The sequence below is a fragment of the Microplitis demolitor genome, chromosome 9 (genome assembly GCF_026212275.2).
Source record: "Microplitis demolitor isolate Queensland-Clemson2020A chromosome 9, iyMicDemo2.1a, whole genome shotgun sequence".
Classification (NCBI taxonomy): Eukaryota; Metazoa; Arthropoda; class Insecta; order Hymenoptera; family Braconidae; genus Microplitis; species Microplitis demolitor.
In genome coordinates, this window is record NC_068553.1 from 725,084 (window position 1) to 751,802 (window position 26,719).

A 26,719-nucleotide genomic window follows, 5' to 3' on the forward strand; every position below is an offset into this window, starting at 1 on the left:
TTTATAATAAATATATCAATATATATATATAGATATATAATATATATATATATTTCTTAAAAAATATAAATATAGCGTGTTGGTACTCATTCGAAAGCGTATTAAATTTTCTTTACATCTATATTAATATAAATTTATATACAGTATACAATAAATATATATAACTATATATATATATATATATTCAACAAAGCAAATTTATTGTAAATCACGACAATAGTATTATTTATATTTACTAACCGATTTATCTGTCGAATATATATGTGTATATAAAGTATAAAAAGACCCTAATGTGTTTTCAATCACCGCAGGGATTAAATTTACCCAGTTCAGTAAATAGATAAATATAGAGAGGAAATTTTGTAGTTTGATTTAGATTTACCCAGTCAATACCCTCTTAATTTAACAAAGAAATTGATTGAGTATATACAAACATTTATACATGTATATATACTTATATACTTAAAAAAAAATTTTATTGAATTGATCGATTTATTAAATCATGAGAATTTCATAAATTTATATATCAAAAGTGATAAATTTCGAAAAAAATGATTAAATTATTACTTACCTAAATTTTTCTCCTTATTTTTTATATGAAAACACTAAATTGAAAAAAAAAAAAAAAAAATTCGATCAATCGATTTTTTGAATTCGATTTATCGATATGACGTTTTTATCAATTAATCTTTAATTACAATCGATCAATAGATTATTAATTTTTTTAAAAATAATAATAATTAATCGAGCACCCTCTTCGATATATCGATTATTTCTATCGATATATCGATGTACTGTTCCGATAATTCGATTAAAATTCATTTGATACAACAATAATTTAATTCAGTGTATGAAATTGATATCGATATATCGATTACCTTTTTCGATACATCGAAACTACTTCGATAAATCGATTACTTCTTTCGATATATCGTTCCTATCCTTCAATATTTCGATACAACTCCGATATATCGACTCCCTCTTTCGATATATCGATATATATTTCGGTATATCGATATATATTTCGATATATCGATATATATTTCGATATATCGATATATGTTTCGATATATTGATATATATTTCGATATATCGATATATATTCCGATATATCGATATCTCTTTCGATATATCGATTACCTTTTTCGATATATCGATATATATTTCGATATATCGATATCTCTTTCGATTTATTGATATCTCTTCGATATATCGATACCTCTTTCGATATATTGATCGGAAAAATTTTGATTTTCTTAAATTTTTTTATAATTACAAAAAAAAAATTTAAAAAAAAAAAAAAAAAAAAAAAAAGATTTTAGTAATTTTGAAAAATTAAAACTTAGGGCAGGTAAAAATAAAAGTCAAAATTTATAGCAGTGTATGAGCGTGTATTTGACAGTGTTATTTTTTTTTTTTAATCATCATCATTTTTTATTCAAATTTAATATTCATTTCCATTCACTTTTCTCATATATATTTATATATTTAAATATAATAGCGGCACACTTAATTTTATTTCCATCATCATTTAATTATTATTATTATTATTATAAATAATTTTTTTAATTATTTTGGAATGTAGATTTTTTTATTTTTTAAATTCATTTATTTATTTTATTTTATTTATTTATTTATTAATTATTGCTAGTCCTTGGACGTACCGTCAACTCAACAACAAATTGATTAAAAAAAATAGTTAAATTAAAAATAATAAATAATGAAAATATTTATAAGTAACTGGCCGATTTATTTATTTATTTTTTTTTTTAATTAATTAATAAATAATACAATTTTAATATATATTTTTATTGTCAATTAACTGAGTACGTCCATTAACATTAACATGAATTTTATTTATATTAATATTAATTAATTATTATTTTGTGTGCCTAATTAAGTATTAAATATCTTACAATACACATCTTTTATATATTTCATATATTTATATTTTATTTTTTTTATTAATAATTAATATTAATGAAATTATTGTTTTCAATGTTATTTTCTATCTAAGGGTAGTCAGATTATTTTTTTTTAGTCCACGTTTAAATTTTCAAAATTTTATCAAAACTTTTTTTTCTCATTCATATAAATATTCACCAAAAGTATGTCTTGTTGGTACTCATTCTTCCGGAAATTTTCTCCTCTACAACTTTGCTCCTCATAAAAATTTCGATCAGACTAACGGTTTACCCAGAAACGTCACCTTCACTCTCCTGTGAATCCGGAAACCGTGACCCGAGTTTCTAACTCGGAAACTATTGAGTCTAGAGAAATTTTCATGAGGACCAAAATTGTAGAGGAGTTAATTTCCGGTGGAAAGAGTACCAACATGACCTACTTACCCCCGTTTGTTTATAGACGATTTTAAAATTCGATAAAAATCGTCAACAATTTTTTTTTTAATTATTTCAGGCCTCTTGAGATTATTTATATTTATATTTTTATTTATATATATTTATATATTTTGTTTTTATTATATATATTTTTAATTTAATACAACTGCCGACTTTGAAATAAAAATCGGAGCGACATACAAAAAATGAGTTTATTTTATTATCATTATTATTATATATTTTGTTGTTCAGGGTGGCGTATAATACCATTGTTACAATTACACATTATATTAGTTGTCCGTTATTAAATAATAAGCGTCGAATTACGTTTTTTTTTTATTTTTTTTAAATATTTTTTTATTTATTATTTTATTATAATAATAATATTTATTAAGAATAGTCAGTTAGTAATAACTATTTATTTAATTACTTCTCACTACAGCATACATGTTACATCGCGAAGCCCAGTCGTTAATTTTTATTTATTATTTTTTTTAAATAAATTTTATTTTTAACTACGCCATTTTATTATAAACGGAATTTCATTTTTTTCAGGTTTTTAATAAAATTAAATTTTATTATCTGTAGTTCTATACGTTTTGTAAAAAAAAACCGAAATTTTATCGGTAACTAAATTTTTTTCATATATTTCATATATTTATATTTATCAAAAGTATATCTTGTTGGTACTCATTCTTCCGGAAATTTTCTCCTCTACAACTTTGCTCCTTATAAAAATTTCAATGCGACTGACGGTTTACCCAGAAATCTCACTTTTATTCTCCTGTGAATCTTAAAACTATGACCCAAGTTTCTAACTCAGAAACTATTGACTCTAGAGTAATTTTTATAAGGACCAAAATTGTAGAGGAGCAAATTTCCGGTCGAAAGAGTACCCTCATGACCCACAAAAAAAAAAAATTTAACTTTGGAAAAAAAAAAAAATTCCGTTTTTGTTTGACCAGATAAAAAAAGCGATTTTCTCGTTGAGTCGCCACCTAAACACTAAAATCTAGTAATACAGTCTGCATTAGCTTTTATTATTTATTATTTAAACTTCAACTTCATAAAATTACATTTTATAATAATAATAATAATTATTATTATTATTATTTAAAATTAATAATAATATTAATAATAAAGGTTAATAATAATTAATTAATTAATTAATATTTTACACACAATCGTACTAAAAAATCACTCACATCATTTATTTATTTAATGACAAAATTCATTCGTCAATAGAAAAATGAATAAAAAATACTTTGGGAAAAACTTTTTTTGCATTTAAATTTCGCGCCTTTTAAATTTTTTAAAATTTCGCGCCATTCGAATTTTTCAAATTTTGAATTTCGCGCTATTTAAATTTTTCAAAGTTCGCGCGATTCAAATTTTAAATTTCAAAATTCCCGCCATTTAAATTTAAAAATTCCCGCCAATTATTTTCAAACAACCGGCGCCATTTTAATTTATACTGACGCCGCCATTTTGTCGTGACCAAAAAAATCATCAATTTTAATGCAAAAAAAGCTCTTATTACGTAATAATCAGCACGAATACACGCTCAGCGACATAAAATCACTCACAACAATTACATTCTAAAAAAACTACGAGGCTTTATTGCGTAAATACTTAAATAAAAAAAAAAAAACCTAATAAAATTTGCGTGTGAAACCGGCACTTCGGATTTATAAAAAAAAGAGGCAGTCTTGATCATATTTAATAATAATTAATAATTAATAATAATAAAAAATTAATTTAAAAAAAAAAAAAAATTAATACTTGGTCGCATTAAGTAGAACACGATGCCGTCTACTGCGCGTCGGCTCGCCCGATTTCACACGACTCGTATGTCGATGGCGATGGCTCTGCTCGGGACTCGCCGAGTCTTGGAGATGATTTTTTTTACGGCCCGCGTGTCGCGACACCTCGCGGTGGGGATTTTTTTTTCGCTGATAGGTTATGGTATCCCGCTCTAAGAGAAATTTCTTCTGTCTCTCGAGCAGAAACTCCTGGGGATCGAGATCGAAGGCTATGGGATCGGCCCGTAGAAATTGATCGGGATTTTTTTCAAACAAGTCGAGAGGTCGCGACATATCGTGCTGAGGGTAATGATCTATTTCTAATTGTTGATTTAGTCGCTCGGTGTCGGTAAGTAAGGGCGCGATTTGCCGTCGCGGTAAATTTTGTTTTAGTGATTTTTGCTCATGGGATTTACGGTTTTTCTCTGCTCGCGGTTTATTTCGCGGTTGTTGGGGCTGCTGGTCCTGTTGTTCTTGACTGTCGTTGCTGTTGTTGTTGTGATGATTATGATGCTTTCTGTGAACTTCGCGGACGCGCGTGTTGCCAGTCATCCAGTCGTTGTGGTCGTTGATACTGAAGCTGGGATTGTATTTCATGAAATTGTAGCATTCGGCTCGAGCACGTTGTCCTTTTATTGGTTTACCGAATTTATTAAACCCGAGGTATTTTGTCTCGTCGACGGCGCTGCGGTACCTCAAGTAGGGCCCGTTGTATGTTTCGTAAAACTGGCACATTTCGTCACGTTGTTTTTTAGGCTGTAACAAAATTTAGGTTTTTTTTAAATTTGAATTTCGCGGGCTTTTACTCCATCGATTTTGTAATCGATTGAATAGACGGTGTATCGATCGATGATAAATCGATACATCGATTTAAAATTTTAGTATCGATTGTAAATTTTAGATATCGATTCGATAATCGATAAATCAATTCGATAATTGACGAATCGATTGTAAATTCTCGATATTAATTTAAAAATCGAGATGTCGACTTTTAATCGAGATATCGATTTAGAATTCTAGGTATCGATAATAAATACTTAATATCGATTAAATATCGCGATATCGATTCAAAATTTTAGGTATCAATTAAAAACTCGAGATATCGATTTAAAAAATCGATATATCGAATAGAAACTCTTAATATCGAATTATAATGTCTTATAACGATTTTACAATCGAGCGGCCGATTTAAAAAACCGATATATCGATCCCATAATCGAGATATCGATTCCACAATCGAGATATCGATTAAAAAGTCGATATATCGATAGGAAATTATCAGTATCGATTTATACATTATCTCGATTTCACAATCGAAGTGTCGATTCAAAAAATTGAGATATCGATCTTATTATCGAGATATCGATTTTAAAAATCGTTATATCGATAGGAAAATTTTTAAAATCGATTTAAAATTTTTTATATCGATTTCCGATCGAGTGGCCGACTTAAAAAATCGAGATATTGAATACAACGTCGAGATATCGATTCCATAATCGAGCTATCGATCTTATAATCGATATATCGATTAAAAATTATCAATATTGATTTATAATTTTTTATATTAATTTCCGATCAAATGGCCGATTTAAAAAATCGAGATATCGAATTCACAATCGAGATATCGAATTCACAATCGAGATATTGACTACAAAAATCGAGATATCGAATTCACAATCGAGATATCGAATTCACAATAGAGATATCGATTACAAAAATCGAGATATCGATTCCACAATCGATATATCGATATCACAATCGAGATATCGATTCCACAATCGAGATATTTAAAAAATCGATATATCGATATGAAATTCTTAATTTCGATTAAAAACTCGAGATATCGATTTAAAATCATAGATATCGATTCAATAGTCTCGATATCGATTAAAAATTAAAAAAAAAAAAAACTCACCAATGCAATTGGTTTCCAACGTTTATTAAAACAAATAAACCGTTGCGATTTTTCAGCGAAGATGTACAACTTCCTACTGAAGTCATCCGATTGCGTTGTAAGTTTTTCTGTAACAAAAAATAATCTCCTCATTCCCATTCCGAATACTTTTTATTTATCAGTCTCCTACTTAAATATTTTTTTTATTTATTTTATTTAGTAATTCTAAAATTATGAGGAATTCGGTAAATATAGATTTTTTTTTCGGTTGACCGGGTTGGCTGGGACTCACCGACCCGGAAGTGTCTCGTAAGATGGCCGTGATGGTAATAAGTGCGAATGGTTTAAGTGTAATTCCGAGAAAACGATATTTTATGGCGTAAGAGAATAAAAGATTGTGCGAGCCAGCAGACCGAGGCTCGATGCCACTCCATACCTGTGTTACTACCATGTGCTAATGAAGGAGACACAGACTCTGTGTACTTAACTACTTAACACTCATCTTCAAGACCTTTTTCCTCCTTACTAAAAAATCTTTATAAAAATATTAACATTTACAAACTAACATAGATAAATCTTTAAGCATTCGTTTTAAATACGACACCGGTCATATTTAGATTTTTATATATTAGATATACTTGTTATTGATAAATATGTACTTAGTTATATAAATAATTAATCATTAGTTAATTACTTGAGAAATTTAATAATAGAATGAAAGTTTTAGCTCTGTAACTACAGGCGCCGCGGCAACTGGACGGTCGAGGGTTCGAATCCCGAGCGTTGAATTTTTTAGAAAAAAAAAAGAAAAAAATAAAAAAAAAAAAAAAATAAAAAAAAAAATAAAAAACTTACTTTTAGTAAAGTTATTTATTAATTTTTAATTAATGATTTATTTAAAATGACAATTATATTTTTTATTGTTTATTATTTTAAATGGGCGCGAAATATTTAAAAATAATAAATTTTAAATAATCAATTATTTTTAAAATATTTATAATTGTAAAATAATAGTTAATTACATGTTTAATAATTATTAATTATAAATAATAGACTTGCGCAGTTGACGGCATTTATCAAACGAAATATAAAAATAAATAAATAATTTATAAAATGATTTTTTAATTATTGCTGTCGCGTTAACAAACGTTAATAATATTATTTTTATTTTTTTTTTACTTTAATTATCCAAGGATTTGAATAATTCAATTATTTATATTTATTATTTATAAATATTAAAAGTTATTGTCGGTAATTAGCAGCCGGGAATTTATATTTTAAATTACTGATTATTAATTATTGAGGATTTTAAAATTTATAAATTAATAATTTTGTTGGCGGGCGATGTAAGGTAATTATTTTTATTTAAACTCGACAATATTTATTAATTTATGCGTTGCAAGCTCGTGTTATTTATTTATTTTTTAAACTGACCGCGAAATAACCGCCAGCAAATAAAATTCAATTGATCCAGATTTCGACTGAAAAATATCTATTATTATTTCTCGTTCAGTTTAATAAAAGTTGACAACCCAAAAGTATTAAATACCGTGTGACAAAAAATATTTATTATCCTCTTAATAATTAATAATCTAATTAAAAATTATCATAATTATTTTTATTTTAAATTTCCCTCCATTTTAATTCATCGAAAATCGTAATTTTACTTATTCCCTATCAGAGATACGTGAAAAATTACTCAGACCTTTTTTATTTAGAATTTAATTCTCTACAAAAAAGGTATCTTGTAATTTTTTCATAAACTCAATAGTTACCCCATAATTTTAATTTAAACCCATAAGCAAAAATAAATTCTCCAAAAATCTCACTAAAAATTTCGTATTTCCCTTCGACTTAAAATTCCAGCCAACCCATCAAAGATACGTCAAAAATTTATAGAAACAATTTTGTAGCTCATTAAATTTTCTACAAAAAAGGTCTCAATCACCTTTTACCCAAACTCAACAATTCCCACAGAATTTTAATTAAAACCCATAACAGTAATTAATAATACGAAAAATTTCACAAGAAATTTTTAATTTATAAATTTAATTGACATTCGAATTAAATGCTCGTCCGGTTAAATATCCTCGTGCGACAAGTAGCCGATGTCACTTTTAATAAATTTAATTGCAGCATTAATATACACGAGCACTTTGTCGGTGCCCCGAGGCGCACTGACAATTTTATAAACTAATTTATTGTTTATAAAATAAAATAAATAATCATAAAGGCCGGGAATGTTTGAGTGCAATTGCATTTACTAGTCGATAGATCTTCATACCGACAGATTAATTTTAAAAATATACATATATTTATATATATTTTCTCCTTTATTTATATTTTTTTCCCGACCACTTTTATTGAGACCGAGTGGGGATCAATGGGCTGGAGTGGGGGAGGGTAAATTTTTAATGCAAACGGTTTGTTAATGATCGAATGAGAGGAGAGAAGGGGGGGGGGAAGAGAGTCGAGGGCTAGTTGTGTTGGAAGGTACGCGATCGCAAGGTCCGTCTTTTGCGGATGGAGAAGATTAGAGAGTAAGACCACAAATGAATTAAAAGCCAATTTTAATCAAAAGCGAGCACCGGCTTTTAGCCGCAGATTATCCCGCGTATGGATAATAGGTTTTGGGAGGGGCTATTATGACTGGTGGGAGCCTGATCTTTTGGAGTCAGGTCACATGTAATCTGTTATATAAAATGTATTTGTAATATATAATGTATCGATAATATTTTATTATTATTTTTGGTTTGGGTTTTCGCTTTGAAAACTAATCACTGATAATTTTTTTTTAAATTGGGACAGTCGACTTCGAGTTCGATATATCGATTTTTGCTAATCGATTATTCGTTCGAGATATTTATTTTTTTTATAGATCGGTTTGTAGAATATATCGATTCAAAGATTGAAAGATCGATTTATAGTACTTTAGATCGACTAATAGTTTAATAGTGATTTGATAGTTCCATAGATCGATTTATAATTTAGTAGATCGATTTACAATTCCTTAAATCGATTAATAGTTCCTTAGATCGATTGATAGTTCCATAGATCGATTGATAGTTCAATAGATCGATTTTTAGTTTAATAAATCGATTTATAGTTCCATAAATCGATTGGTAGTACTTTAGATCGATCAATAGTTTTATAGTGGTTTAATACTTACAAAAATCGATTGATAGTTCCATAGATCGATTAATAGTTCCATAAATCGATTTATAGTTCCATAAATCGATTGGTAGTACTTTAGATCGATCAATAGTTTTATAGTGGTTTAATAGTTTCATAAATCGATTTATAGTTCCATAGATCAATTGATAGTTTCATAAATCGATTGATAGTTCCATAAATCGATTGATCGTACTTTAGATCGATCAATAGTTTTATAGAGGTTTAATAGTTCCATAAATCGATTTATAGTTCCATAGATCAATTGATAGTTTCATAAATCGATTGATAGTTTCATAAATCGATTGATAGTTCCATAAATCGATTGATAGTACTTTAGATCGATCAATAGTTTTATAGTGGTTTAATAGTTCCATAAATCGATTTATAGTTCCATAGATCAATTGATAGTTTCATAAATCGATTGATAGTACTTTAGATCGATCAATAGTTTTATAGTGGTTTAATACTTACATAAATCGATTGATAGTTCCATAGATCAATTGATAGTTTCATAAATCGATTGATAGTTTCATAAATCGATTGATAGTACTTTAGATCGATCAATAGTTTTATAGTGGTTTAATAGTTCCATAAATCGATTTATAGTTCCATAGATCAATTGATAGTTTCATAAATCGATTGATAGTACTTTAGATCGATCAATAGTTTTATAGTGGTTTAATACTTACATAAATCGATTTATAGTTCCATAGATCAATTGATAGTTTCATAAATCGATTGATAGTTTCATAAATCGATTGATAGTTTCATAAATCGATTGATAGTACTTTAGATCGATCAATAGTTTTATAGTGGTTTAATAGTTCCATAAATCGATTGATAGTTCCATAGATCGATCGATAGTTTCATAAATCGATTGATAGTTCCATAAATCGATTTATAGTTCCATAGATCGATTAATAGTTCTATAGATCGATTGATAGTTCCATAGATCGATTGATAGTTTTATAAATCGATTGATAGTTCCATAGATCAATCGATAGTTTCATAAATCGATTTATAGTTCCATAGATCGATTAATAGTTCCTTAGATCGATTAATAGTTCCATCGATCGATTGATAGTTCCATAGATCAATATGTAGTTCCTGATCAACTGACAGTTTCTACATTCGATTAATAGTTCCAAAAGTCATTCTATTCAAAATAAAAATAAAAATCTTAAATTTCAACCGTAAAAATTCGTTAAAAAATTCTCTAAAAAAACCTATAATTCCCAATTTAAAAATTCTCTACATGTCTCAAGCAAAATACGAATGAGGACCACTGTCTAAATCTCTCAGAAAAGTAACTCCATGACCCTATCATTAACACCTAAACGAATACAACTTTTTTCTATATTCCTTTTTCATCCTTTTACAAATATATCTCATGAAATAGCTATCCGTAATCCATACCGACTTATTCTTTTCATTATCCATCAGTTTGTCTACCTCACCTCCAACAACCCACACTTACACACATTCACACACGCGCTGTGGTTATTTCACACTCGCGTTACGTGAAAGGTAAGAGCGACAGGTTGAGGAGCTCGGTTTCCCCCAATGACGCGATAATCACCATCCGCTTATACACTAGATTAATTAAATTTCATCGTATGCGTACCGATGATTTTTTAACGTCCTCATATAATATCACATCATATCATATCATGTATGTTCATATATAAAATAAATTCAAAGTGACCTGTGACGTTAAATCTTTACCTTAAGTCGGTAACACGCGATCTAACCTCACAATTTAATTTAATTTTTTTTTATTCTGATTGATTGCAATAAAGTGCAGAGCTAAAGCCTAAGCGAGAGTTTTAACGCTCGGGAGAGACCGATCTCTGTAACATGGGAATGAACAAGATGGAGAATAAGATTAAATACGCTGGCTGATGATTAAACAAGATGGATCTCAAAATGAATTAAATTTTGATTGATATATACGGCAATGAAGCTGGAGACGCCCAACCCAACGAGGGCGCCAACTAAAATAATCTGTTTATCCAGAGATCCTTCCTTATTATTGTTATTATGGTTAACCTTCGCTACCAATTTACCTTTGGGTTTTTATTATGGGGTCTTATTGCGTTTGAGGTTCTGTTAACGAAAAGAATCGGCGGTTTGCTGTGTCAGTACAGAGGTGCCGCGGGTTTGCGTTTGCGCGTAAGGTAACCAGTCAGTGGTATCGTGAACTCCTAGAGGGCGGACAGCTCGTTTTCTTACTCGTGTGTACACACGTCATTATTGTTATTGGTGTTTTAAGTATGGATAGAAATTATTATCGAAATTGCGATATGCACGCTATCGGATAATTTAAGGGCGGGTTATTTTGGGGCCTTCTGAAGAATGGTTGAAATTTTTTTATGAAATTTTTCGGATTAATCACTGGTATGGGTTTTAATTAAAATTGGGTGGGAAGTATGGAGTTTGGGTGAAAGGTGATTGAGACCTTTTTTGTAGGAAATTTAATGAGCTACAAAATTGGTCATGTGGATTTTTGACGTATCTTTGATGGGTTGGCTGGAATTTTAAGTCGAAGGGAAATACGAAATTTTTAGTGAGATTTTCGGGGATTGTATTTTTGCTAATGGGTTTAAATTAAAATTATGGGGTAACTATTGAGTTTATGAAAAAATTACAAGATACCTTTTTTGTAGAGAATTAAATTCTGAATAAAAAAGGTCTGAGTAATTTTTCACGTATCTCTGATAGGGAATAAGTAAAATTAAGATTTTCGATAAATTAAAATGGAGGGAAATTTAAAATAAAAATAATTATGATAATTTTTAATTAGATTATTAATTATTAAGAGGATAATAAATATTTTTTGTCACGCGGTATTTAATACTTTTGGGTTGTCAACTTTTATTAAACTGAACGAGAAATAATAATAGATATTTTTCAGTCGAAATCTGGATCAATTGAATTTTATTTGCTGGCGGTTATTTCGCGGTCAATTTAAAAAATAAATAAATAACACGAGCTTGCAACGCATAAATTAATAAATATTGTCGAGTTTAAATAAAAATAATTACCTTACATCGCCCGCCAACAAAATTATTAATTTATAAATTTTAAAATCCTCAATAATTAATAATCAGTAATTTAAAATATAAATTCCCGGCTGCTAATTACCGTCAATAACTTTTAATATTTATAAATAATAAATATAAATAATTGAATTATTCAAATCCTTGGATAATTAAAGTAAAAAAAAATAAAAATAATATTATTAACGTTTGTTAACGCGACAGCAATAATTAAAAAATCATTTTATAAATTATTTATTCATTTTTATATTTCGTTTGATAAATGCCGTCAACTGCGCAAGTCTATTATTTATAATTAATAATTATTAAACATGTAATTAACTATTATTTTACAATTATAAATATTTTAAAAATAATTAATTATTTAAAATTTATTATTTTTAAATATTTCGCGGCCATTTAAAATAATAAACAATAAAAAATATAATTGTCATTTTAAATAAATCATTAATTACAAATTAATAAATAACTTTACTAATTACGTGAGTTTTTTATTTTTTTTAAAAATTCAATGCCCGGGATTCGAACCCTCGACCTTCCGGTTGCCACGTTGCCCATAGTTACGAAATTAAAATTTCTATTTTATCATTCAAATTCTCGTTATTAAATAATTATTCAAAAATATGAAATACTTACGAAATGGTGCATTATCATCATCACGCGCTGATGCTTTAACTGTGCGTCCAATCACCGTAATATTGCCGCTGCTGCAAGTCGAGTAGAGACTCACGGAGCGCACCATTGCCGGCACCGCCCCGCACATCACCACCTACATAATTAAAAATTTCCACATTTAAATATATTTTCTTTTTAACTTCTAACCCGCGAAATTCGAATTTTTATTTTTTCAAATTTTTCCCGCCAATTTTTAAAAAAATAATTTTTAGAAAAATTGATAATTACCATCAGTAGGCACAAAATCTTCGCTAAGACGGCAAGCTGTGGTAACCTGTCAACATAAAGTTATAAATATTATTATTATTGAAAAGAAAATAAATAAATAATAGAGATAGAAATCGTAGAAACTGGAGGTTATACAATTTGTCATTGTAGCCTTGTTGCAATACGAGTTATTGTGGTGAACTAGTGTCACTTGCGTAATTACTTGTATTATGTTACCACAAAACATGACGAATTATTATTATTTATCCATTGAAAGTCATAAAGTTATCATGTGCAAATTAGCGGTCTTTAATTTTATCTTTAAACGGCTATAACTTATAAACTATAATCGATAAATAATTTTCATTGGGCATCAATTTAAAGGAAATTTAATTTCCTACAATTTTTGTCTCTTTAAAAAATTTTATAAACTCAATAGTTTAAAAGTTACAGTCACTTAAAGTCTGACAAAAATTACAACTGTCAAAAAATTATAATTGTTTTAAAAAATTACAATTGTCCATTTCCTCGCGTCAATTAAACTCGCAATTATTATCTTAAGGCTCAGGGTCATAGGAAATTTAATTCCCTACAATTTTCGTCTGATTAAAAAATTACCTAAACTCAATGGTTTAAAAGTTACAGCCGTTTCAAATCATACCCAAATTACAATTGTTTGAAACAATTGGTCCCACTCATAATTGTTCAATTCCCCGTAACTTTGCAACAATTGAACTTACGGTAATTTTTGTCAGGACCAAAATTGTAGCCCAGTAAATTTCCTTTCCAAAAATATCATATAATGTCCATTTATTTTTATAACTTACTGAGATATTCTCAGTTAAATATAAAGTTTTCTAATATTTCACAGTCGATTTTTCTAGTCTCATAAATTGTGTAAAAATAAAAAAAATATAGTAATGATAATTGATAATGAATTGCGTGAAATCTCGTAGGCGTAAATGGTTAATAAAAAAAAAAAATTATAAGTTAACTCAGGATGAGAAATAAATCGGTTGTATAACAACTTCTGTGTTTCTCTTTGCCGCAGATTATTAATCACAAGTGCACGCACACCCGACACGCATCAAATTGTAATGCGCAACGAGAGTCATATATATATATATATATATATATATATATATATATATATATATATATATATATATATATATATATATATATATATATATATACACATATATGCTCTACTCTACTCGCATCGGGTTACTGAGATTTAATTGCGCACCAACACAAACATTTTTTCGTTACCGATTTTAAAAATTAATTAATTGTTACTTTTTTTTCTTTTTTTAAATTTTAATTTATTGAAATTGTTATTATTTTTAATTTTATTTATTTTCAGATCAATGTGGTGCCAACGGAAATTATAGGGCGATTATTTTTCTGATGGGGCTTATATGATAATCGGTGAGAACGCCACGCCTGCTTGTGTTCGGATCGAGAGTTTTTTTCGCGGTCGCGGTCGCGGGCTCGCGAGTTCCTAACTGAAGACGTCATAAAATTTTTTTTTTTAAGAAAGAAGGGGGAAAGTGGTGAGTGTTTTTAAAAATAAATTTTTGGAAATTAAAAACAAAAATTATTTTTTTGTTAAAACTTTCATATTGCAAATGGGAATTTTTTTTTTTTTCATTTGGAATTTTATAACTCGTTAGCGAATCAGTGGATCGAAAAGGTCGATTATAATTTTTTGTTGGAAATTGAACGTTCTACAAAAAAGGTCTCTTATTATTTTTCGATAAATTTCATTTTTTAAAAGTTATTCGAGGTCAAAGTTGAATTCATAGTAAATTTTAGTATTTTGTGACTTTTCCGGCGAAACTATCAGAGTTTTCACAAAATGTTATAGGACCTTTTTTGTAGATTATTTTATTTCCTACAACTTATCTCTTACAAAATTTTCACAATTCCTGAAAGTTCTTTAGTTATTTGCATTTAAATGTCAATTAAACAAGAGATCTTCTGGCTGATTTTAATTAATTACTTTTAAATGCAAATAACTAAAGAACTTTCAAAAATTTCGGAAAATTTGTAAGAGATAATTTGTGGAAAATAAAATGATCTACAAGAAAGGTCCTATAACATTTTGTGAAAACTCTGATAGTTTCGCCGGAAAAGTCACAAAATACTGAAATTTACTATAGTTTCAACTTTGACCTCGAATAACTTTTGAAAAACCAAATTTATCGAAAAATAATAAGAGACCTTTTTTGTAGAGCGTTCAATTTCCAACAAAAAATGTTTATCGATCTTTTCGATCCACTGATTTGCTGATGAGTAATAAAATTTCAAATGAAAAAAAAAAATTTTCCATGTTATTTAAATGAGAAATGAAAAGTTACGATTAGCAACCTTTTAATTTTAATATTAAGGGCTCAAATTTTAACAGGACCTTTATTTCGGTATTTTCCACCAAAATTTTCAGACCATTCATGAAAAAAAAATAGTCGGTTTTTTTTTGACACAGTCTAATATATAATTATATAAATTTTTAAAAACTCACCGTAAAGTTTTATTCATGACGCCATTTTTCAATTTTTTTTATTCAGTAATTTTATATATAAATATACATATATGAATTCTTAAGAACAATCACGTCCAACATAAAATTTTTAATTTTATTTCAAACAATAAATTAATATTCAAATTTTGGCGCCAAAAAAATTCAAATTTAAATTTCGCGCCGAAATTTTTTTTAATTAATCAGCAACGGAATTTTCCAACAAATTCACTTTGATCACTTTTTTAATTCAAAATTTGTAAGAAATTTTAATTATGAAATTTTATAATGAGCGAAATAATTAATTTTTTATTTGAAAGTAAGAGAGTGAGAAATATTTAGGGTCACAAAATTCAATGAGAAAGTAGACAGTTAAAAATAATTAAAAATATGGGAGAATCGCAGAGTTTGTGTGTTAGGCCGAAAAATCGCGGGCGTACTGATCAGCTGTAGATGTGAGGTCACAGTGTGATGTTAGTCTGTGCACCCTCGTGTCACACGTGGGGACTTTTATTGACGGGTTTGCTAGTGGGGATTGCGGTATTGCGGTAGGATTTTATTCCTGAGCTTTTCAGGTTACGCTTCACTACTTTTTATCATTTTTTAAATTCTTTTTTCTCTAATACTTACTTTTGGGCTTTTATCTCACAACCTATTCATTTTAGCCAATTTTTTTTCAGCACCAAAATTGTAGCCCAGTAAATTTCCTTTCCAAAGACCACCTCAATTGTCCACTTTCCCCAATTAGTTTCTCAGAAATTGCTTACCAAAGCTAGTAAACCAGCATTTCAATTTTTTTTTTCTCTTTCAATTTTATCAAATATATGAGAATCAAATATCATATATGACATTTAATTTGGAAATTAGATTCCCCACATTTTTAGTCCTCTTCATAATTACCGTAAGTTCAATTGATTCAAAGTTATGGCCCTTTACAAAACAATTGGCCAATTGTTTAAATCAATTATAATTTTTATCAAATTTGAAACGGCTGTAACTTTTGAATTATTGACTTTAGGAAAATTTTCAATCAGACAAAAATTGTAGGAAATTAAATTTCCTAACGAATGACCTCTCAAACTTTCGATTTCGGTGAGTAGTTTCCGAGATATCGACTAAAATATCGACAATTGGGAAAAAAATTTGCGAACTTATAATTCAATGGATGAATTAATTTGTTTATTTTTAAAAATTAATAATAATGATAGTGATTGAGTATGAGGATTTTTGAGAAGCATGAAAATATATTTAATTATAAAATGAATATATTTAGTGAGACGACGGCACGATGTCGCGACACGTTTACTAAATCAGACGAAAAAAACGGTCGCGTGGCTCTAGCATACTATAAGCTATATATATATGTATAAATGTATATATATGTATGTAGAGTGTAGTCTAAGTCATTTGGACACTTACTGGTGACTGTAAGGATTCCGGGGACACTTGATGTTGCCGTCCCACCGCGACCGTCACAGAAATCGAAAAAAAATAAATAAAATAAAAAAAAAACTAATATGATAATTATTATTCATTTACTTATTTATGACGCAATAATACGTAGAAATATATTTGGTTATGTTTTTTATTTTTAAGTGCTGCTTAAATAAATTATATTTATTTTGAATGTCAACTAATGGGTTTTGTAATTTCAGAATTATATTTATTGATATCTTACTAAGTACAGTAGATAAATAACTTTTATGGGTCATTAATTTAAAGGAAATTTAATTTCCTACAATTTTTCTCTCTTTAAAAAATTTTATAAACTCAATAGTTTAAAAGTTACAGTCACTTAAAGTCTGACAAAAATTACAACTGTCAAAAAATTATAATTGTTTTAAAAAATTACAATTGTCCATTTCCTCGCGTTAATTAAACTCGCAATTATTATCTTAAGGCTCAGGGTCATAGGAAATTTAATTCCCTACAATTTTCGTCTGATTAAAAAATTACCTAAACTCAATGGTTTAAAAGTTACAGCCGTTTCAAATCATACCCAAATTACAATTGTTTGAAACAATTGGTCCCGCTCATAATTGTTTAATTCCCCGTAACTTTGCAACAATTGAACTTACGGTAATTTTTGTCAGGACCAAAATTGTAGCCCAGTAAATTTCCTTTCCCATAATGTCATATAATGTCCATATATTTGTTATAGAATACGAGATAATTAAATTTATAAATTTAAAATTTCAGTGGTTCTTAAAAATTCAATTTATTATTATTATTCGTAAGATATTGGATCATTTTTTTTTTTTTATTAGATTCCTCATCAATCTCGTATAAGCCTCCGAGTATAAGATGATACTCTACACGTTAAAATGAAAGATGAGATTAAAAGGCCGCCGATGAATCATCTGTTGTCTGGATTATATTTTTGTTGTTATTGTTGTTGTTACTCTAGTCTACTAGTCTTATGTTATAGTATTTTATTTTTTTTTATGTGATGTGATGGGAGGGATTATGGTGAGTTCGATGACACAAAAACTTCTTAGATATTGGAGATCGGTATGTTTATATTGAAATAAGAAAATAATACCTGCGGGTACATCTGATATTTTAAAATATTTTTAATTTTACATATATTTTTATTTTTATTTAGTAAGAATTTTTTACTAGATTATTTTGTAGTTTAGAATAAAAGTTGTGTTGGTTAGAGAAGAGATTGGATGAGCTTTATCGCGAGACGTGACGAAGATTAAGTCGTACATTGTTTTTAAATACTCACGTTTTTCAGAGGAAATTACCATTTATATTGAATGTCATTTTTTTTTAAGAAAAAAAAATTTTAATTTAAAAAAATCGATTTTTTTAAATCGACATATCGATATTAAAATCGAGATATCGAATTTTGAAATCGATTTCAAGATGTGAAATTTGAAGAAAGTAATATTTTTTTTTTCGATATATCGATCTATCGATTTGAAGTTCGAGATAAATATCGAATTTCTACAAAATCGATATATCGATTCTTATAGTAATCGATAGATCGAATTTATATAAAAGTCGATATATCGAATTTTCATAATAATCGAATTTTATACAAATCGATATATCGAATTTTTTATAAAAATCGATGTATCGATTTTTCACAGCAATCGATGTATCGAATTTTTATAATAATCGATAAATCGAACTTTTGTAATAATCGATAAGTTAAATTTTTGTAACAATCGAATTTAGTATAATTCGATACATCGATTTCTTAGATATATCGATATATCGAAATGATACATAAATTGATGTATCGAAATTCTAATAAAAATCAATATATCAATGAATCGATTTATTATAAATCGATATATCGATTTTCAAAATTCGATATATCGATTTCTTACAAATTGATATATCGATATCCGTAATTCGATATATCGATTTCTTACAAATTGATATATCGATATCCGTAATTCGATATATCGATTCTCGAAATTTGATATATCGATTTTCAAAATTCGATAAATATATTTTCTAAATTCGATATATCGATTTTCAAAATTCGATATATCGATTTTAAAAAATCGAAATTTGAAAAATTTTTTTTTTGAGTCAAAAAAATTGTATTTCATGTCTTAACTCAACTAAAATAATAATAATACTAAAAATAAAAAAAAAATACCGCGTTAATGACCTTAATAACAGCAAACATGTGACATGACACATATAATGACATCAGTAGCCTGTAATTAGTCCAACTCATCGTCTTTGCGTACCGTGGTGATTCTCCGCTGACTAATTTCATTTTAAAAAATTAATACGAAATAAAAATTAAAAAAAAAAAAAAAAAAAAAAAAACGTGAGAATACACTATTTCCTATCATCACTCACCGTACTAATTCTCTTACCCATAAATCACTCGGTTATTCGTCGAATTATTTATTATAATAAAAACATGAATCAGCATTTATTTAGAAAAAAGAAATAAAAAAATTTTTTTTTTCATCTAAACAGTAGACATTTTTTTTATTCAAATTATTATTTTAGTCGGCGACAGGTTTCGATTGACGACAAGTTGACGAGGCGCCTTGTCTCGACACTCATCTTCAACTTGGACTATTAAATACTAATAAATTTTTTTTTACGTCATTACTTATGCATTCATTTTAACCTCAAAGTAATTAATTTTTTTAACCGCTAATTTTTAAAATTTTATTCTCAATTGTAAAAAAATTTTTTTAACTTTCTATTGATTCAAATTTCCACAAAAAAAACTCCTAATTAATTTTCTAGCTTAATTAAATTATTAATTAACCACCTACTTAATTATTCGCAAAAAGATCTAAACACTAAAAAAATTCACCAATTGTTCAAATGACCATAACTTCCAAAAAATCAGACTTACGTAAATTTTCAAAGAGACAAAAATTGTTGTAAATTTAATATCCTACAACTTTTGTCCTTTTTTCAAATTTCGTAAAACCAAAACTACAAGAGTTACAGCCATTTTAAAGTCTCACAGTAATTTAAATTGTTTAATTAGCTGTAACTTTGCAACAATTGAACTTACAGTAATTAACCTCAGGACCAAAATTGTACCCCAGTAAATTTCCTATCCAAAACACACCCATAACATATATTTATCTCATAATTTACGACCTATTTTACCCCAGGTTTATATTTAATCAGAATTTTAATTTTATGACTAAAGAATATATACAATTTCAAAGATCAATAAGATTTAACGCAAAAATAAAAAAAATATGTATATACATATATATTAATCTATATGATATCAAATATATATACATATATATTGATAATAAAATCCATTGATAATGAAAGATAAAAGCCCTTTATTTAGGTCAATAAAATAAATGGAATTTATTTCTCTCTAAAATTTATTTTATTTATTTATTTATTTAATTATTATTATTATTATTTGATTTTTTATGGAATTATAAAATCAGGCAGAATCAATACGATGACGTCAGCAATTACTGACGTCGACAAACGAATGAGAAAAAAAAATCAATTGCTATCGATTTGGGTTTATTTTCAGCCATTGGGTTCGATGTCTGAATAGTAAAAATTTTGTTGGTTATTTGTCTCAACTGGTTAGTTTTTTTTTTTTAGTAAAAGACCCTCTTGAAATAAAAATAATGATAATGATAATAATAAGGTCGGATCTTGTGTGGTTTCGCCATCGGATTTCGTGTGACTAATACCTGACTCATTTTTAGTCAGTTCCGTGTAATATTTGAGCAAAACTTAATGAAATTGTGGTTGAAATTTAATTAATGAGGAGTCTAGACTTGGGAGAAGAGGTTACAATGTATATTCGGTAGGAGTGAGGATTTTTGGGGTCACATTTTCGGAAGGCTCAAGGGCGCTTTGGGAGACTATTTGTTTTGGTAGGAAGAGTTTTGAGAAGGGAAAAGTAAATTTTAGGGAGGTTGTAAGGAGTCGAGGGGAAGGTGAAAGTAAATTTTTGAGCGAATTTGAAAGCTAGTTTGGGTCTAGGAAGCAAAAGTGTTGAAATTCGGGAATTCGGTTAGATGGAAATTTTCGAAAAATTGCAGAATGGAGGTGTTGTGGTTCTATTTTTGAGGAGAGGGAGTATAGGAGTGATGAATGTAAGGTGTCTAGGGAGGTAGAGATGGTTAAATTTAACTGGAGTCATTTTTCGCGATTTCGTTTTCAGAAGGCTCTAGGGCGCCATATGGGGCTATTTGTTTCAATAGGAAGAGGTTTAAATATTGCGGAAAAAATTTAGGGGAGGTTTCTAGGTGTCTTGGGGAAAGTGGGAAAAAATTTTAAAGCCAAACTGAATGTTACTTTGGTCATGCGACACAAAAATGTTAAAATCCGTAATTTCGGTTTTTAATGAATTTTTCGAAATTCGCCGAATAAAGGTATTGTGGTTTTGTTTTTAAGGTGAGGAAGTCTAGGAATTATGAAATTTGAGTGTCTATGGAGGTAGAGATGGTTAAATTTGGCTGGAGTCATTTTTCGCGATTTCGTTTTCAGAAGGCTCTAGGGCGCCATATGGGACTATTTGTTTCAATAGGAAGAGGTTTAAATATTGCGGAGAAAATTTAGGGGAGGTTTCTAGGACTCTTGGGGAAGGTGGGAAAAAATTTTAAAGCCAAACTGAAAGTTACTTTAGTCACGTGGCACAAAAATGTTAAAATCCGTAATTTCGGTTTTTGCTGAATTTTCATTGAAAATTTATTGAACTTGAATTTTCGACTTTGTGGCTTCTCTATATCAGAAATCACATGATCTAAAAACCAATAGATGATATTAATCTACTAAATAACAATCTATATATTATTTCCCCCAAATAAAATAATTCCCGGCCTTATTTAAATAAAAAAATGTCGATTTAACGTAAGAGTCTGCTCCGACGAACTAAAATCATTTTATTTGAAAGTTTACCTCCTTGTATTTAATAATCGCGTTTGTTTAAGCAAATAAAGAGTCTGGTATTTGACGGTCGGGAATCGGTCCCTCATTTCCCCGAGGCCATCCTCCAGTCCCATTATTTCCTTCCTCGATAATGAAACGCTCACCGAATTGACGAAACATTCAAAGCAAAACTTTTATTTTATAAACTACTTGTATTGCTCTGTCAGTAAACTAAAATTTCCTAAAGCACCTTGTAATTTTCACGTTTCACAAATCCCGCAATTAGACTTAATTAATCACCTTAATTAAAATATCTCCAGTTATTCAACTTTTAAAATAAATATTTGTTAATGACGACAATCAATATTAATAACATTTAAATTTAAAAACCATTATCAACATTATCTTGAAGCTCCTTATATATAAATATATAAATATATAAATACCATCGAGGTTCGTGTATTTTTATATCATTACGCGGTATTAAGAAAGACCACAGGAACAGAGTTGATAATTATTTAAGCATAACCTTATATATATATATATATATATATATATATATATATATATATATATATATATATATATAAGTTAATTAGTCGTATGTTCACTATCCACAATTATTCGCTCGGTCCACTGATTGGACGACCAGAATCCAGTCAATCGTAACTAAATCCCACCCACAAATTAAATTTACAAAAAAAATTTTAATTTGCAGGTTCATAAATTTACTTATTAACTGTAACATAAATATGGATTATATATATTTTTTTTTACTCATAAATTATATATTAATTAGTTAATTTTATATATTTATTTATCTATGTATGAGTGTGTGCATGTGTGCGGAGATTTAAAAGGCTGTAACTTTTGAAAAATTGAGTTTAGGAAAATTTTTATAGAAACAAAATTTGTAGGAAATTTAATTTTGTATAATTTTGGTAGAAGTGAAAATTTTTGAAAAATTGATATTTTGGAAAATATAGGGGTTTGAAGTATGAGAAAATATTTTTTTGTTTATTAAATGAGGAAGATTAGTAAAAATTTTTGGAAGGCTGTAACTTTTTTAAAATTGATTTTGGGAAAATTTTTTGGAGATGAAAATTGTGGGAAATTTAATTTCCTATAAGATTGTTCCTTATAAATTTTTTCGAATATTTTATAGTTTGCTTACAATCTTAATTTAAAGTTCTGAGGTAGGATTCAATGATATCTGGAGAATTTTGAAGTTTCAAAATAACTCAGTGGGAATTTTGATCCGAAATTCCATAGAAATTTATTTTTCACTAATTTTGAAATTCATTAAGTGGTTTCATAGGAATTTAAAATTTTTAAGATCTGGGAAATTTTGGGAAATTCAAAATAACCCAGAAATTATGAATTTCTTTTTCAAAATCCCCATAAAAATTTTCTTTACTGAAATTCCATTTTTAATTCAATTTGTCACAATAACTTTCAAATTTTTAAGATCTGGGAAATTTTAGGAAATTCAAAATGACTCAGAAATTATGAATTTCTTTTTCAAAATCCCCATAAAAATTTTCTTTACTGAAATTCCATTTTTAATTCAATTTGTCACAATAACTTTCAAATTTTTAAGATCTGGGAAATTTTGGGAAATTCAAAATGACTCAGAAATTATGAATTTCTTTTTCAAAATCCCCATAAAAATTTTCTTTACTCAAATTTTATCTTTAGTGCAATATATCACTATAGTTTTCAAATTTTGAGATCTGGGGAATTTCCGGAAACTCAAAATGACTCAGAAATTATGAATTTCTTTTTCAAAATCCCCATAAAAATTTTCTTTACTAAAATTTTATCTTTAGTGCAATATATCACTATAGTTTTCAAATTTTGAGATCTGGGGAATTTCCGGAAACTCAAAATGACTCAGAAGCATAATTTTTTTTCAAAATTCCTCAGATTTTTTTTTTTGTAAAAAATTAAATTTCTACAGAATTAACTCGATATATTTTCATCATCTGTGATATTTTTCAAGGAATTTCTCCTTGAAAAAAATTTGGGAATTTAAAAATTGATTTTTTTTTTCTGTTCATGATTAATTGTCTGACCATTTACAAGTTTGTCTACTAACTATACGGTTATAAACAAGTTTGTTTATGTGTGTGCGTGGGTGGGAGGGTACGGCGGGGGGTCACAGGGTGGGGGAGGGAAATATTGATAGCAGAGCGACGAAAAAGTTTTAACGCTTACGTCTGCACAAAACTTTTGAATATAAAATGTTAAATTTTAGTAGCATATTATTATATTGATGCTAGTGTAGAGAGTTCTGTTCTGTCCTCTAAAGAGAGAGGGAACGAAGAGAAAATAATATTAAATGTCACCCGGTAAATTGTGTAAAAAATTTCCGTCATAAAGACGAGATGGAAAAAATAATTCGATAAAAAAAGAACAGTTTTTATTACTTTTAATCAAAATTCCTAGTAAAGTATTGAATTTACGTGAAAATTTATTAGAACCTTTTTTGTAGAAAATTTAATTCTCTATACATTTGTTTTCATATATTTTCCTCATAAATTTGATGGTTTATCCAGAATTTCTGTTTAAAGTTTAAAAAACTCAAAAATTTTCACATATTTCTTGAAAAATTTATTTGACTGACTTAAAATTGAAATTTCTTATAAACTATCAAATTTTCATAAAAAGTTTATAAGACCTTTTTTGTAGAACATTAAATTTCCTATAAATTCATTCCTATGCATTTTCCTTCTAACTTTAATAGTTTCCTCGAAATTTTAATTATAAACTTCCTCCAAATAGAAATTAAAGATTCCTTTAACTTTTCCTCCTTGAAATTCAAATTCTGGGTTTCCTATCGAAATTTCAGGAAAAGTTCTCAGGACCATTTTTATAGAAAATTAAATTTCCTTTGAATTCATTTCTATGTATTTTCCTCCTAACTCTAATAGTTTTCCCAAAATTTTCCTTATAAAATTTCTCAAAATAACAACGAAACACTCCTATCCATTTTCTATTCTTAAAATGAAAATTCTGACTTTCCTATCAAAATTTCACGAAAATTTTTTATGACCTTTTTGATAGAAAATTAAATTTCCTACAAATTTTATCCCAGGCATTTTTCCATAACTCTAATAGTTTTCCCAAAAGTTTCCTTTAAAAAATTCCCAAAATAACAATTCCAAACTCCTATCAATTTTCCCTCCTTAAAATGAAAATTCTGGCTTTCCTATGAAATTTTCATGAAAAGTTCTCATGACCTTTTTGATAGAAAATTAAATTTTCTACAAATTTGTTTTAATGAATTTTCTCCTAAATCTAATAGTTTTCCCGGAATTTCCTTTCAAAAATTTTCCAAAATAAAAAATTAACAATTCCTATCAATTTTTCCTCCTTAAAATGGAAATTCTGGCTTTCCTATCAAATTTTCATGAAAATCCCTCATGACCATTTTGATAGAAAATTAAATTTTCTACAAATTTGTTCTTATGCATTTTCCTCCTATATCTGCTAGTTTTCTCATAATTTGAATCTAAAGATAGGAATAAGCTCAAGGCCATTATTAAATAAATTGAATTATTAAATAATATTTATTTAAATAATAAATAAAATACTTAAAATATTAACCTTTACACATATTAGTAACCAATGTGGAATTCACAACTCGTCTCATAATAATTACCACGTCTATTGACAGAGACACAGATAGATACTACACGTGGCTTTGCATATTATTAATCGTCATTCGTTCCAAGGCTACGAATATTATAATAAATACTTTTTTTTGTTTTGTTAAATTATTTATTGTGTGTAGAGTTTAAATAGCGAGAGAAAATAATAATCATAATAATGCCGTAGAATAGAAATGTAAAGAAAAAAAAATAAAATAGAAATAAAAGTAAATAGAAAAATAAAAGAGAAAGAAAAGAAGAAATATTCAAATTAGGTGTGGGAATATTAGCGGTAAATGTAAACAATTTAAAATCCCTGTGTCATGGTCACAGATAACGCCCATGTGATTTTTAGGCCCGCGAAGTCGCGGAACCACTGAGTCGCGGGACCGCGAGTTGTAGGCTGCCACTTGTCATTTTTTTTTTTTTTTTTTTTGAGGCTTTGTTAAATAATGATTATGATAATAATGATGAGCAGCTTGCAGTCACCAGGTGACTGTCCGAGTATTGATAGCTAATTTATAAAATATGATGTGAATTTAATTGTTTAGAATCTTACTAATTGACTTGAATATTTTATTTATTTTAATTATCATTGAAGTTTGATAAGATGAATCGGGTAATTGATACCCAGACTTATTGATTTCGATAATTTTATAATCATGGGGTTCGAAAAAAAAATCAACGGTGAAATTTTTTTTTATTAGTCGTCTGATATATTTTATTTATAAAATATATGAACTGCGATTAAGACACGACAAAAGTCATTTAATTCTGAGGGTTCACCCAAGGGCTGATGTCTTTAATTGACGCTCGGAAATTAACTGTCTGATCTACAAATATTTATTTATTTTTATCTCACTAATTTTATAAAATCCCAGCGACATCTTTTGTCGGTTAATTTATATATATATTAATAATTATTTATAAAACGTCTCGACATTGAACTGGCGATCGCGTAAAAGATCTGAAACTATCAAAAGGCACAAATTTAACTCGAGACCCTTTTCGCTGATACCAAATTTCATTTTTTTTATTTTTATTATC

General features: G+C 27.8%; 1 protein-coding gene across 3 annotated transcripts in view; it reads right to left on the minus strand.

Annotated features, from left to right (window-relative positions):
• Positions 1–1,476: 1,476 nt before the first annotated feature.
• LOC103572717 (uncharacterized) overlaps positions 1,477–26,719 on the minus strand; it is a 46,746-nt gene continuing 21,503 nt past the window's right edge. Inside the window, exons 1-5 of one of the 3 annotated variants that reach the window (XM_008551451.3) lie at positions 19,303–19,379; positions 13,172–13,217; positions 12,905–13,037; positions 6,057–6,163; positions 1,477–4,897 (exon numbers count right to left, since the gene is read on the minus strand). In XM_008551451.3, coding sequence (XP_008549673.1) covers positions 4,115–4,897; positions 6,057–6,163; positions 12,905–13,037; positions 13,172–13,217; positions 19,303–19,334 — 1,101 coding nt within the window. In that variant the 5' untranslated portion in view covers positions 19,335–19,379 and the 3' untranslated portion in view covers positions 1,477–4,114. Of the gene's footprint in view, positions 4,898–6,056; positions 6,164–12,904; positions 13,038–13,171; positions 13,218–15,674; positions 15,742–19,302; positions 19,380–26,719 lie in introns of those variants that run through there. The other 2 variants (XM_008551453.3, XM_008551452.3) reach the window with 2 other exon arrangements.